The following is a 12,394-nucleotide window of genomic DNA, read 5'->3' as shown; positions in this document are numbered from 1 at the left end:
GGGATAAAAACTTATACAACTCGATCGAACCTGCAATGTATTCAATGTTACGTATCGACTATGATAGCGCGCCTTATGTCGATCGATTCGAAACTTGTGACGTGAATATGAATTTTTCGGGTGCCCGCAAGATGGCATTAATTTTAGCCATTTTAATCTAATGATTCGATAAAACTTTTGAAATTGAGTGGTAGTACGCTTTTCCTTATTTAGATGTACTTATTCATAGCGCAAGAAAGCTTACGTTTTATACCAAACATTTTTTAATCTCCTCAAGAGCGAAAAAGGATTCAGTAGAAATTGAACATAACATGCCTATTTCCTTAGTTAATGTTCTGCGGTTACTCGTTTACTCGAAGTGCATTGTAATCGTATTTAACGAAGTCTACAATGGTCTAAAAGTAAATATAGTATCAGAATGATTAATTTGTTAGAAGTTGAAAATGTTTTTTCTTATTTCTACAAGATTTAATCGTACAAATGAATATGATTACAAGTAAAAATAAATAAAATTGTAGATTCCAATAAAATTGTTCGTTATACTTTATAGGAAAGGAATAATCAACTTGGAGTAATGTCGTATTACAAATATGTTTTTTATTTTAAATACGTCGTATTAAAGTTAAAGAAGTTACTTCTTAGTTTTTGAGTTTGAAAATATAGAGAAATATGAAAAAAAAACATTTCACGTTGCATAATAGATTACCAGCGCCATCAAGTAGCAGAACCATTGAAACACGTAGCCGACGATGTATCGAATTATCAGTGCTCAGACGAGTTGAGCGATATTGAAATAACCGGTAGTGCTTGCTTTCACACTGCCTGTTCTGAACCTGTTCACTTTCTGGCCCACACAGTATCGGATAAAAAAATATATTAGAGTAAAATTATGATGCAAGCTACCTTTTGGAATTTGGTGACTACCTCGATCAGGGTAAGTTTCCAAAAATCTTACCAAATAAACGTCCTCTTAGGTGGATCAAGTTCATGTATCGGACTATTCATCAGAAAGTCTATTTCGTAACATTTTGAAGGGCAAATGATTTTCTTGCACTTTATCTTGAATTATTCGTTAGATAATTTTTGCTGTTGACCTTTCCTTTGAATGAAAGGTCAATCGAACTTTTCAAAAAGTCAGAGAGTTTTTTTTAAAACACTGTTTCGAGAGAATGATCTCTAATGTATTCGTTGGTTATGTCACCAATATGTGATCCTACGAGAACCTGAAAAGGAAAGAAAATCACTTTTTTCAACAGTTACATTGTCTGTTTTCTATTATTATCAGCCAACATGTGTCAAGCGTGTTGTACCTGGCTTGACAGCTGCACAACAACGTATGTACTCCAGCACCATAGATGCAGACCTTGTAGTAATCGGAGGTGGACCTGGTGGTTACGTAGCATCGATTAAAGCTGCACAGTTGGGAATGAAAACTGTTTGCGTGGAGAAAGATGAAACACTGGGTGGCACTTGTCTTAATGTTGGATGCATTCCTTCAAAGTCTTTATTAAACAACTCCCATTATTATCATATGGTACATAGCGGAGACTTAAAAAACCGTGGTGTTCTGGGTACATATTTCATCTTGTTTAAGGTGCTTAACATTAATTGATTATTACTTAATTTATTTTTTTTTATTTCAGTTGATAATCTTAGGCTAGATCTTGACAAGCTGATGGAACAAAAACGCAACGTAGTAAAGGCTTTAACGGGTGGTATTGCCGGATTATTTAAAAAGAACAAAGTTGAATGGGTTAAGGGTCATGGAAAAATTACTGGTCCAAATCAAGTAACCGCGCTTAAACCTGATGGTTCAGCTGCAAGCACGATTAACACTAAAAACATTATAATTGCAACGGGCAGTGAAGTCACACCATTTCCTGGCATAGAGTTAGATGAACAACAGTTTGTCTCTTCGACTGGTGCTTTATCCTTAAGCCAAGTGCCTAAAAGACTCGTTGTCATTGGTGCTGGAGTTATTGGATTGGAATTAGGTTCAGTTTGGCAAAGGTATTGCTTTAGCAGAATTAGTCTGGGATATGTTTTAGGAAATATCTAAATGAATAAAATATTGTTCAAATAATGGCCAAGACTAGTTTTTAAATTTATAGTTATGATGTATATGTAACCTGTTTTTAATTGCTTTATCATGTATTATAGGTTGGGTTCACAAGTAACGACAGTTGAATTCACTCCAACGATCGGTGGGGTAGGAATCGACGGCGAAGTTAGTCAATCGTTACAAAAAATTTTAAGTAAACAGGGCTTAAGTTTTAAATTAGGAACTAAAGTTACCGGTGCAAAAAAAACAGGCAGTGAAATTGTGGTATCCGTTGAGGATGCAAAAGATCCTAGTAAAAAGGAGGATATGGCGTGTGATGTACTTTTAGTTTGCGTTGGTAGGAGGCCATACACAGCAAATTTAGGACTGGAAGATATGGGAATCGAAAGGGATGAGAAGGGCAGGATACCTGTAAATAACAGATTCCAAACAGTGGTACCTTCGTAGGTAGAAATTATTTGACAACATTTCATATATCTTAATAGCATTTTAAATGAAATTATTTTTTGTTAGAATTTATGCTATTGGAGATTGCATTCACGGGCCGATGTTAGCTCACAAGGCAGAGGAAGAAGGTATTATAACGGTTGAAGGCATCGCTGGAGGTAATTAAAAATACGTTTTAAAATTCATTAGATCATACTATAACAACAATTTTTGATTCGTTCTTTTCATCCAGGTGCTGTACATATCGATTACAATTGCGTACCCAGTGTAATATACACGCATCCCGAAGTTGGCTGGGTGGGCAAAACGGAAGAGGACTTAAAGAGGGAAGGCATCGCGTATAAAGTAGGAAAATTCCCGTATCTGGCCAATTCTAGAGCAAAAACAAACCTTGAGACGGAAGGTTTCGTTAAAGTTTTAGCCGACAGTAGTACAGATAGAGTATTGGGAGTACACATGATTGGTTCAGTGGCTGGTGAACTTATTAACGAAGCAGTTCTCGCCATGGAATACGGAGCAAGTGCGGAAGACGTTGCTAGGACATGTCACGCACATCCGGTAAATATTTAAATGACATTCAATCTAATTTCAAATATAAATGACGTGCATGACTTTATAATGTTATCTTGCAGACATGTGCCGAAGCTCTGAAGGAAGCTCATCTAGCTGCATATTTTGGAAAGCCCATTAACTTTTAAATATCATTAATATATAAAGTAAAGAACGGTGCACACTTGACGTCGTAGCTTCGATCTAGTCTACGTTCCAAGTCCACCATTACGCTACGAATTTAGCGTATAGGTTTCATCATCGCTTAATCATATAAGAAAGAAAAGTTGTACATAAAAGTAAAAAGAATTTGCGAAAGTCTCACATCTTTTATAGTAGGTTTATCTTTATTTTATGAGTATTGTATTTATTATAAATAAAATTATTAATTCGATATAAAAGTGTTTGGAAATACAAATTAAACTTTACGATATTCGTGATTTCGGATACGTTATTGCACTAATCTGTAACATACAGATAAAACTTTTTTGTCCACGTTAACGTTATCGCGATCCCTTTATTGGATTTCGTAAGAACATCCGTTGCTACGTATAAGGTTTATCGTAGAAATACTGTAAGTACACAATTCATCGTCAGTTCTTTCAAATGTCAATTTAAAAATTTTTATTTAATACATTTAGTAGAGAAGAAAGTACCAAGACAGGATTGAAATTTTACCGCCAAATTTATAGATTTGTACCGTATCGCTATATTACGCCATTGCTTATTTCAATTTGTCCATACAAGATAAATGCATAAAATTGTTGTAAAATTTTATAACTGTTTACTGATAATTGACAAAGTTTTACCATATATTTAGAATGTCAGATTATATCATAGATCCAGAGTCGCGATACACGATAAAATAGATATAATCAGTGGTTACCTTACAGTACGGTGAATTGTATAGACGGGTAGAATCGGTGTATGTGGTGCATGGTATGTTAGGTACGTTCCTGAAGGGCACGTGACCAGCGCAGCAGTAACGGCGTTGCCGGCAGTCGGCCGAAGCTCGCGACAGCCATCGGCAACGTTGCTCGGCTCAGAGCAGAGAGAGAGAGAGAGCCGTGAGGGTGGCACTTGTGCGGCAAACACACCCAATGTTTGTGTTTTCGAATTTTTCGTGATACTACGAGTGGTTCGTGGCCGTTTGGCAAGGCATGTAGTCCCGTCGTCGAGCCGCTCGAGATGTGGACGACGACGAAAACAACCAAGTACGGCGTCGGTGAGTTTTCGTAGGCGTTCTATCGCGATTAACGCGCGGCATCGACCCCGCGGATCTGTCAAACTCCTCGCTGCGTGTCCGCGGGATTCCAACACGAGTTCCAGAGCTCGATCGCGAAGATCGTCGACACGGTGTCGACGGTCGCGAACACCGTGCATCGAACACCGAAATTCTCCGTGTCAACGATTGTACCGATCGTATCGCGAGATCTTTCGCCTGCACGCTGCTCGAGACTCGAGGCACGATGCTGCTGCTGGCACACGGTGGCCGTGTCGCTGCGTGCCGTGTGCGTGTCCGTGTGCCGCTATGCGTGTGCTTCGGCTCCCATTCATCCATTGATCGTGCACGAGTAGTAAGCGGAGTTCGAAAAAGCGAAACAACGCCGGGCTACAACTTGCTATCTCTAGATACCGTGTTTGGCTGCGTTTAGAATACATCCTTAACGAGCTCGTAACAATAGGCAACAGCATTCGTTTATATTCGTTTAGGGTAAACGACCATCGAGTAAATTGTTCGGTCATTCCAAATAGCTGAACACGAGCGAATGTTCCTAAAGTTTCAATCGAACATTTGTATATCTGACACGGTGGATCGACTCGCGTAAAGCCGAATTGCGTTTAATTAAAACAACACGGATTGAATTGCATTTACTTGAATTACGTTAACCTCGTCGGGATGAGTTGCATGGAATTGAGTCGTGTCGAATGAAAATTGTAGTAACTTGAATCGAATTCAATCGCATTCACTTAAATTTACTTAAGTTGATGCAATCGCAACTAATTGAATTAAGATGACTTGAGTCGCATTCATTCGAATTGCGTCTAATTAAACTTGAATCGAGTTAAATTGCATTTACTTGGATAGTGTCGGGATGAATTATATGGAATTGAATTGAATCGCGCTGAATCGGTTCGATGAGCGAGCACTCTTATCGTTAGAGCATTTGTTGAAGTTCGCCATTCGATCCGATGAATAATCGGCGAACAATTGAAAACGGAAGAATGGTCGCTTACGCTTAAATTTTGTCAAAATACGGAAAGAATAAATATTCGCTCGCTCGCGGTCTAAACACGCTTTTAATCGTATGCGCGCGTGAAATGAAAAAGTGGCGAAAAGTCGTTGGCCGTTCACTTTCCACGAATTTTCTCGGACGATGCGCGTTGGAAATAGTCGAATTGAAGGCGGTTTTATGGTGGGGGAGCAACAGATCGAAGTTTCGTTCCTGCGTATAGGATTCGTTGTTGCGTGCGTTACCCGATCGAGTTGTTTCGCAGTCAGCTGATACTTGTGGAGCATCCTTGAATTACATCCGTTTAATTCTGTTTTGTCTGGCCGTCTGGGATGCACGTTGGTACACTCTCCCGCGATAGGCTACTTCAACGTCAATTCTCGACGACGTTTCTCACGAACGGGAGTCGCTATCGTTACACCGACTCTTCTAATCGACTTCTTTTTTTGAAATTGTCCCATTTCACGGTTATATAACTTCTAACCAGACGCTCTTTTGTTCTCGATGACTTTGTCGGCCGTTTAATCTCGCTTTGCGTTTGAGATCGTATCTCGGGCAGCGTGCCGGCAATTTTCCGTCGCGGAGCCCGTTGCGATACGCGGCTTAACGAAACGCGTACTCGACTCCTATTGGTTTGCGAGATTTCGAGAGGGAACTCTGGAAAAAAGCGGCACAAGATGCACGAGGAGAGAGCTTTGATCAAAGAACGGTGTATCGCGTGCTGGATACGTGGAATTTGCATGAAACAAAAAAGAAACTGCATTTTTCACCGATCTACACGTCAAAGAAACAAAGAATTATTCGTATTCGGTTAGTGTAGCGTTTCGTTCGAAGCGCTACTAATTGAAACGTCGCGTCGCGTCGAATGGCCAATTGAAAATGGTATCCACGACCAACCGGAAACGCTCCTGCTGTTTCAACTTGAACGTGATCCGGTATCGTGAATCGAAACTGGATGAAAGAATTAACGACACTTAGCGATTAAACGATGAAAGCGATTATTCGGATAAAATCAATAGCAAATATGAAAAAAACATGATAACTTATGACAAAGCGATAAAAGGAATTTAATCGCATATAATCATGACGTATCAGGTGACGTTTCAACCATGAATGACTTGTAAGTGGCTTTTGAATTCAATATGATAATTTGGATCTTTAACAACGAGGTTCCAAGAATGAAATTTTTTAGAATTCTTTTTCAATTAGATTCTACGCGTTTTTCACTCGAATGACAAGTTAACTCATATTTCGGAATTTCGCTTTGTCACATGTCTAACTTAAACGTTATAATTTTCGCAAAGTCATCAGAAATTTTCGATCATTTTCAACATTTCAACATATAGTAATCGTGTGCTTGCAAATTTGCTCTAAAGGATAATTACATATTCGTACAGTTATTTGAGCTCAACTTCGGTGATCACAGGATAATTAGCAAGTGATCTCATCTTCTCGCAACGCATCTTCTGTTTCATATTATGTCGCTGTTACTGTTTCCCTGTTCGTGTTTTTAATCTTGGCTCGTCCTCTTCAGAATAGGGCTAAAAAAGGTAACTCCGTGGAAACTTTTGCGTGCCACTTTAGGTCGTCAGAAGTTCTTGTCGAGTTTCCGCGTTTCAGTACCTTTTTTCTTTTCTTTTAAACACGTTATATCGGTAGGAAAAAGCGTCAGGGAAACATTAAATGTACTTCTGTCCACTAATCGAGATGCGACCGGAATAAAATTTCAGATCAATTTCAAATTATATTTCCCGCAATGCTTCCATATACTCCGTGCCAGAAGCGAAAACAGGGATTAAAATTTTATTTTAAGGCCGATGATAATATTTATAATTAAATTTAAATTTTAAATCGCGTATTTGCCTTTAATTACTGTAACGTTCCCTCAGTTTCCCACAAATTGCGTAACATGAATTTTTCATCGTTGTCAAAAATTTGTGAATTAACGATCGCTTGTCTTAGTGATCGAGGCATTGTCCGTGGTATTCGTACGAGACGATTGCTTCATTATTCGTTAAGCAATCGTTCGTAATTCCATGAAACCTCGCTGCGTGGATGTAAATGCTGCGATTGGTGTTCTAGCATAGCTCGTGTTGCCGTTGTCGTGGCCGTGCGATTTACCTTCCTCGTTATTACCTCTTATCACGAAATGCTTGAAAAGCGTTTACAAACGAATCGTTTATATTACAAAAGAACTTGACTCTTCTCGAGCGTATTGATTTCATTCTACCGAATTCTGGTTAACCCTTTCGTAGCGCATCGCTTACACTGTCACCCCCAACTACGAGGATACTTAGATAGTCTCTTGCATAATCAAGAATAGTTGTAAATGTCGTAGTACTCGTGGGCCGAGAAACAGTAATAACGATTTCATGTTTTATGATTTAGCGTGTCGCGGCAAATTCACGCAACTTCTATAATTCATAATCGAATACTGCGTGTCTTCTAAAGAACACATGTTTTCGATACAGTTTTTCACGACTCAAGAGATGATTCAATGATTCTACGGAAAATAATATTCGTCACACGCATCAACGATGAGTTTATACTACAAAAGAATTGAAATTCCATTTTTTATCTAAAAATTGTCTCTTGGAAACGCTTCTGGAACAAAGGATGCGATAAAAGAATGAACGTTGGTAAGATAATTAATTTCCTGACGTCGTCACGAACTATTTATCTTTTTAACTCTCAAGTAGGAGATGACATAATGAAACATGAACGGATATCGTCATTTTTTATACGTACGCGTTGATTATAATAGACAGGTTAACACAATTTCGAAGTGTAAGAATTCGAAATGTTCTAATTTGCTAGCCGTTTACTTCGAGTGACAAGTATGTTTTACTGTCTGGTTAAAGATAAGAGGCTACTATCGATATCGATTCAGAGTCTATTCCCAGGCGACTCGAAACGATTCGTATACTCGACCCAGCTTCGAAATTATCGTTACGGAAAATCTTGAAAAACGATTCTATGGGGTAGCGCACCTAATATCCTGCCCGAACCCTTTTCGGTTCAGTGAAAAGATAAAAACGCCGATAGCCGCATAAATTGTTAAAGCTTCAGCGTTTATATTTATTCATTTTCTGTACCGGATGTACATAACAGTCTATAAATATTGACTAAAGAGGTTTGTTAACAAACAAATCGATTGTCAGAGTTATGTGTCAAGTATTCTTCGCTTTGATACTTGATTGATGATTTCTTATCGCTATTTATTACATAATGCATACAATATATGGGTCGGTAATATTACATCGGTAGAATCGTTCTAAAAAAAGAGTACCTGATGGCAGTTCTAAGGAAAAATTACTTGAGAATATTGCATTTATCTATGATTTATAAATAATATTAAACACGATGTCATTGTATTAAATACGTTACGTAAATTTGTCAAGTTGAAAATGAAAAACGAAAAAAAGATAATTTTGGAACTAATGAGTTCCTTGTTGGGTCGCGTTCGGAACAAAAAAGAAGAGAAAAGAAAGACCCCAAGCTCCGAAACTTGTCGGACGTAGGGGAAGATGAAGAGGGTGATGTTCGATCGGCAGCAGGCGTTCAGAATGATTTCAGATGTCATTGTTTATGGTTTCTTCGGGGTCCATCCCCTGTTTTGTGGCACTGCCACCCCAAAGACATTATAACCCTCCACTGTTAACCATTTTGACACGGTCGACTTTAACATGCGTGTACAGACTACGGATTCTGTCTTCTTGTAGCTCTGTATTATTCCTTTAACATTTCAGACACGGACATATCAATTTGTAGTTTAAAGTTAGGCCAGGAGTAATCTTTTTCTGAGTATTTTTAATACAAAATGGCATTCTTAATACAATGGCAAAATTGTCCATTTAGAATGCCACGATCTAATACAACGACTAGTCAATTTTAGAAGTGTATTAATCTACTAATCACGACGGATTACGTTGCCGTGTTTCGATACGAGGAAGGTTTTGAAAGCACTTTCTAGAATACCTACTACCTGATACACCCCGTACAGTCGAAGTGACATTACAGAGCCAAGCATCCTCTTCTACGACAAAGGGTGTCCTCGAATCACCGAGCACCCCGTACATGGTACACGCGCCATAGCCGTAGCCATAGCCTATGGAGAAGAGAGGAGAGGAGAGAAGAGGAGATCCGTAGTTTCTGTCAGAGCAGGGATCTCCCGTCGCGAATGTTTTGCACGGTAGGAAGGGAGTTATCGATTTAATTCCCCGGGAAAACTCACGGGGGAAAACCGGTGTAGGGACTATGGGTGCGAAGGTTTCGACGTCTCTCTCTTTGTTCGATTCTACCAACCGACAGAATTATTCGAAAAAGGAATCCTACTTTCAAAATCTTTCCGAAGGATTAGTTCAGACATAAAAAAAGATGGATGGTGTTAATCGCGGATGTAACACTAGCCATATTTTTTTAGATACGATTATTCGACAGAAAAGAATTCAGGGTTTTCGCCGACTATTTATCGTCGATGGGATCTCGGTTACGAATTGAGATAAAATATGACGGTAAAAATTGCGAAATTGAAGTAGTTTCGCAGAGAGCATAGTTGAAAAAACAAGAGCAATCGAGGTTGGTCGAAATGAACGAAAGTTACATGACAGTATCTACGCACATCGTTGCGAGCGTGTGAGTGATGGTGGGCGAACGAACACACGCGTAACACACATTCCGTGGCCAGAGAGACACGCTCATTCAGATGCGTCTCGCGTGCGTTTCTCTGTCGGAGGACCGGAAGCTGGCTCGTCGTGCGTGCATCGTCACGCGTATCCGGTGCCCCGGAGTTCGTTTATCGAGGCCTGACACTTCCACGAAAGGACATGTATCGATCCTTTTTCCGTCCTTACCCTTCTTCTTCTTCGTCTTCTTCTTCAAAATTCTAGTCTTCTTCGGTTTCGTTTTCGATGTTGTATCGTTGCGCAAACTCGAGGAAAAGTGCCCTGCGCGACGTATTCAAGAATCGGTACTCGATCACCATAACTGGGTCAATCATGCCCTAGGTTCACCGAATATGTAAAACCAATTAAAATTACTCACGAAAGTTTCAAGACGAAAAATATTCACCACGGAATCTATACTTTTACAGATTTTGTATACGACTAAAAATGTAAAAATTCTCAAATTTTCAATTCGTATCTATCTCATGGGCTCTTGTTTATGCACACCGATTTACACGGATTTTCATTGGTGCACGCGAGCAGCTGATTTTCATAATTGTAACTTAACGGTACTTCCAGATCTTTCAGTAAAATCGTTTCACGCTTTACCTAATTAGCTAGCATTAGTTCAGTCTCCGCATTTTCTCGCGATAATAAACAGTCGTTGAATTATTTATATCGAACAACAGTATCCGTCGTTGTTGTAAATTTCTATTGCTTTAAGCGATCGATATTGTGCGAGTTTTCACATTTTCCAATGTGTCTAACGACGAATAAACGATGCGCCTTTGAAACGAATTCCTATTGCAAGTTCTAATTAACGATCTAAATTAGTCCCGAGTAGAAGTTCAAAGGTAAAGTAAATAACGAGTAGTATACATCTTATAAGACCTCGAATGGATTAAATTAAACCGGCAGATTTGAACTTGAAACATGAATTAAACATTTAATCTCTCGGCGAACGAAGACTAAACGTACAAGAGAATAAACCTGGCGTAGTATTCTCCGTGCAAATTTTCCGTGGAATTATCCAAGAACCGTCTAATTTCCGGTTCCTTTCGCGTACTAAAACCATAGTTAGGATCTTGCTTCCGTTTCAGCGGGCCATCTGCGGCTCCAGTCATAATATTTGCAGGATGTAATACGCGTTTGAAGTCTTTGTATGTACGCGGAGAACTCTGGTCTTGGCTCGTCGACACGTGACTCGTATATTAATACGTTACATCTCTTAATCTGAAATTAATAATACTTGCTCTATCTTCTCTGCAGCTGTCTACAATTGGCGAGGTGACACGCGCTATGGCCTTCCTTTGGAAATTGGAGAAACCGTGCAGATTCTCGAAGAATGCGCAGGTAACGCGTGAAATATCTGCCAATTAATTTGTCACAGCGAACGCGTCGCAACGTTACGAGAGATTGTAATCGATCGATGGTCCGGTTCCAGGATGGTACAGGGGCTTTTCGACGAAGAATCGGGCGGTGAAGGGAATCTTTCCCAGTTCGTACATCCACCTGAAACCCTGCAAGATCGAGAACGAAGGGTTGTACGAGTCTGTCATACCTTTAGAGGACCCCGTGGTACGCGAAGTCACCCTCGTTCTTCGAGAATGGGACGGTATTTGGAAGAGACTGTACGTGGTGAGTGAACCCAGCCTCCTCTTTTTGCTTTCTACCTACAACTCTCGTTTGGCTGCAACTCTTTTCCTCAATAACGGATAAATGGTTCGTCGTTTCGTGAGACTCGGCTGCGACACACTTTTTCGTTATGAGAAACGTAGTCTGAGAGGAACGTACAAATGAACAGAACGACGCTTTTAACTCCTACCGAAACGTCCGTTATCCGACAATTACCGACCAAACGCTAACATTTCATTAATATTTTATTCCTCGCTGTGGTTTCAATCTCGGTTAGACACTTGAAAACTCTTCGATTCTCAAGCTTTGGAATTTTTCAATTTAGAAATTTGAAACTTTGCATGTTCTGTCTCCTTCCCTCTACACTTCCTTTATCCTTAGAGCAGACTAACGTTCCTAATTAATATTTAATAATTTAAATCATGCGAAGGAACGGGAGATTTACAAGTTCACCACGCTGCGCAAGGTGATGCAGGAGCTGTTAGAATGGCGGCGACAGCTGTTGGCTGGCACCCTGACGACCGATCAAACGCGAGAGCTGAAGCTACGGATCATCAACAAAGTGGACTGGGGAAATCGGTAAGTTCGAAAGTAACATCGCAAATAAGATGATCGCGTACATGAGAAAGAGAGAGAGGGAGAGGACACGAAACGCGTCATTTCTCTCGCCGATTTCAATCGTATCTCTTAATGGAATTTATTGAACGATTACGAACTTCCTCCTATCGTTGCTTGCTTCGAGAGTTGAACTCTCTGAGAAATGGCACGCAATACTGGGATTAACCGGATCTATCGCCCTTTTG

General features: G+C 39.7%; 2 protein-coding genes and 1 long non-coding RNA gene across 4 annotated transcripts in view; 2 read left to right on the top strand and 1 right to left on the bottom strand.

Annotated features, from left to right (window-relative positions):
* The first annotated feature begins 755 nt into the window (after window positions 1–755).
* On the top strand, window positions 756–3,459 carry LOC100875817 (dihydrolipoyl dehydrogenase, mitochondrial). The gene is made up of 7 exons (XM_003700375.3): window positions 756–934; window positions 1,286–1,571; window positions 1,644–2,010; window positions 2,161–2,505; window positions 2,576–2,667; window positions 2,742–3,067; window positions 3,142–3,459. Exons 1-7 carry the CDS (start codon window positions 890–892, stop codon window positions 3,205–3,207), a joined length of 1,527 nt encoding a protein of 508 aa, XP_003700423.1. The 5' UTR covers window positions 756–889; the 3' UTR covers window positions 3,208–3,459.
* LOC143266596 (uncharacterized) lies at window positions 1,851–4,045 on the bottom strand. Its single transcript, XR_013041550.1, has 2 exons — window positions 3,945–4,045; window positions 1,851–3,630 (listed from the first exon to the last, which is right to left on the bottom strand). It is a non-coding gene; the product is annotated as an uncharacterized LOC143266596 (long non-coding RNA).
* Window positions 4,046–4,100: 55 nt separating this feature from the next.
* The window catches only part of spg (dedicator of cytokinesis spg), a 40,541-nt gene continuing 32,247 nt past the window's right edge, over window positions 4,101–12,394 (top strand). For both annotated transcript variants that reach the window (XM_012298861.2, XM_003700374.3), the window contains exons 1-4: window positions 4,101–4,283; window positions 11,226–11,309; window positions 11,401–11,594; window positions 12,022–12,170. In XM_012298861.2, the coding sequence (XP_012154251.2) occupies window positions 4,247–4,283; window positions 11,226–11,309; window positions 11,401–11,594; window positions 12,022–12,170 (464 nt within the window). In that variant the 5' untranslated portion in view covers window positions 4,101–4,246. The remainder of the gene's footprint in view (window positions 4,284–11,225; window positions 11,310–11,400; window positions 11,595–12,021; window positions 12,171–12,394) is intronic.

Source organism: Megachile rotundata, chromosome 1 (assembly GCF_050947335.1).
Source record: "Megachile rotundata isolate GNS110a chromosome 1, iyMegRotu1, whole genome shotgun sequence".
NCBI classification, from domain to species: domain Eukaryota; kingdom Metazoa; phylum Arthropoda; class Insecta; order Hymenoptera; family Megachilidae; genus Megachile; species Megachile rotundata.
This window is presented reverse-complemented; position numbering and strand designations above follow the sequence as displayed.

Coding starts and splice junctions, on each gene's coding strand:
- LOC100875817 (XM_003700375.3), top strand. CDS start 890: ATGATGCAAGCTACCTTTTGGAATTTGGTGACTACCTCGATCAGG. Junction 2,011..2,160: donor TTAGGTTCAGTTTGGCAAAG/GTATTGCTTTAG, acceptor CATGTATTATAG/GTTGGGTTCACAAGTAACGA. Junction 3,068..3,141: donor GGACATGTCACGCACATCCG/GTAAATATTTAA, acceptor GTTATCTTGCAG/ACATGTGCCGAAGCTCTGAA.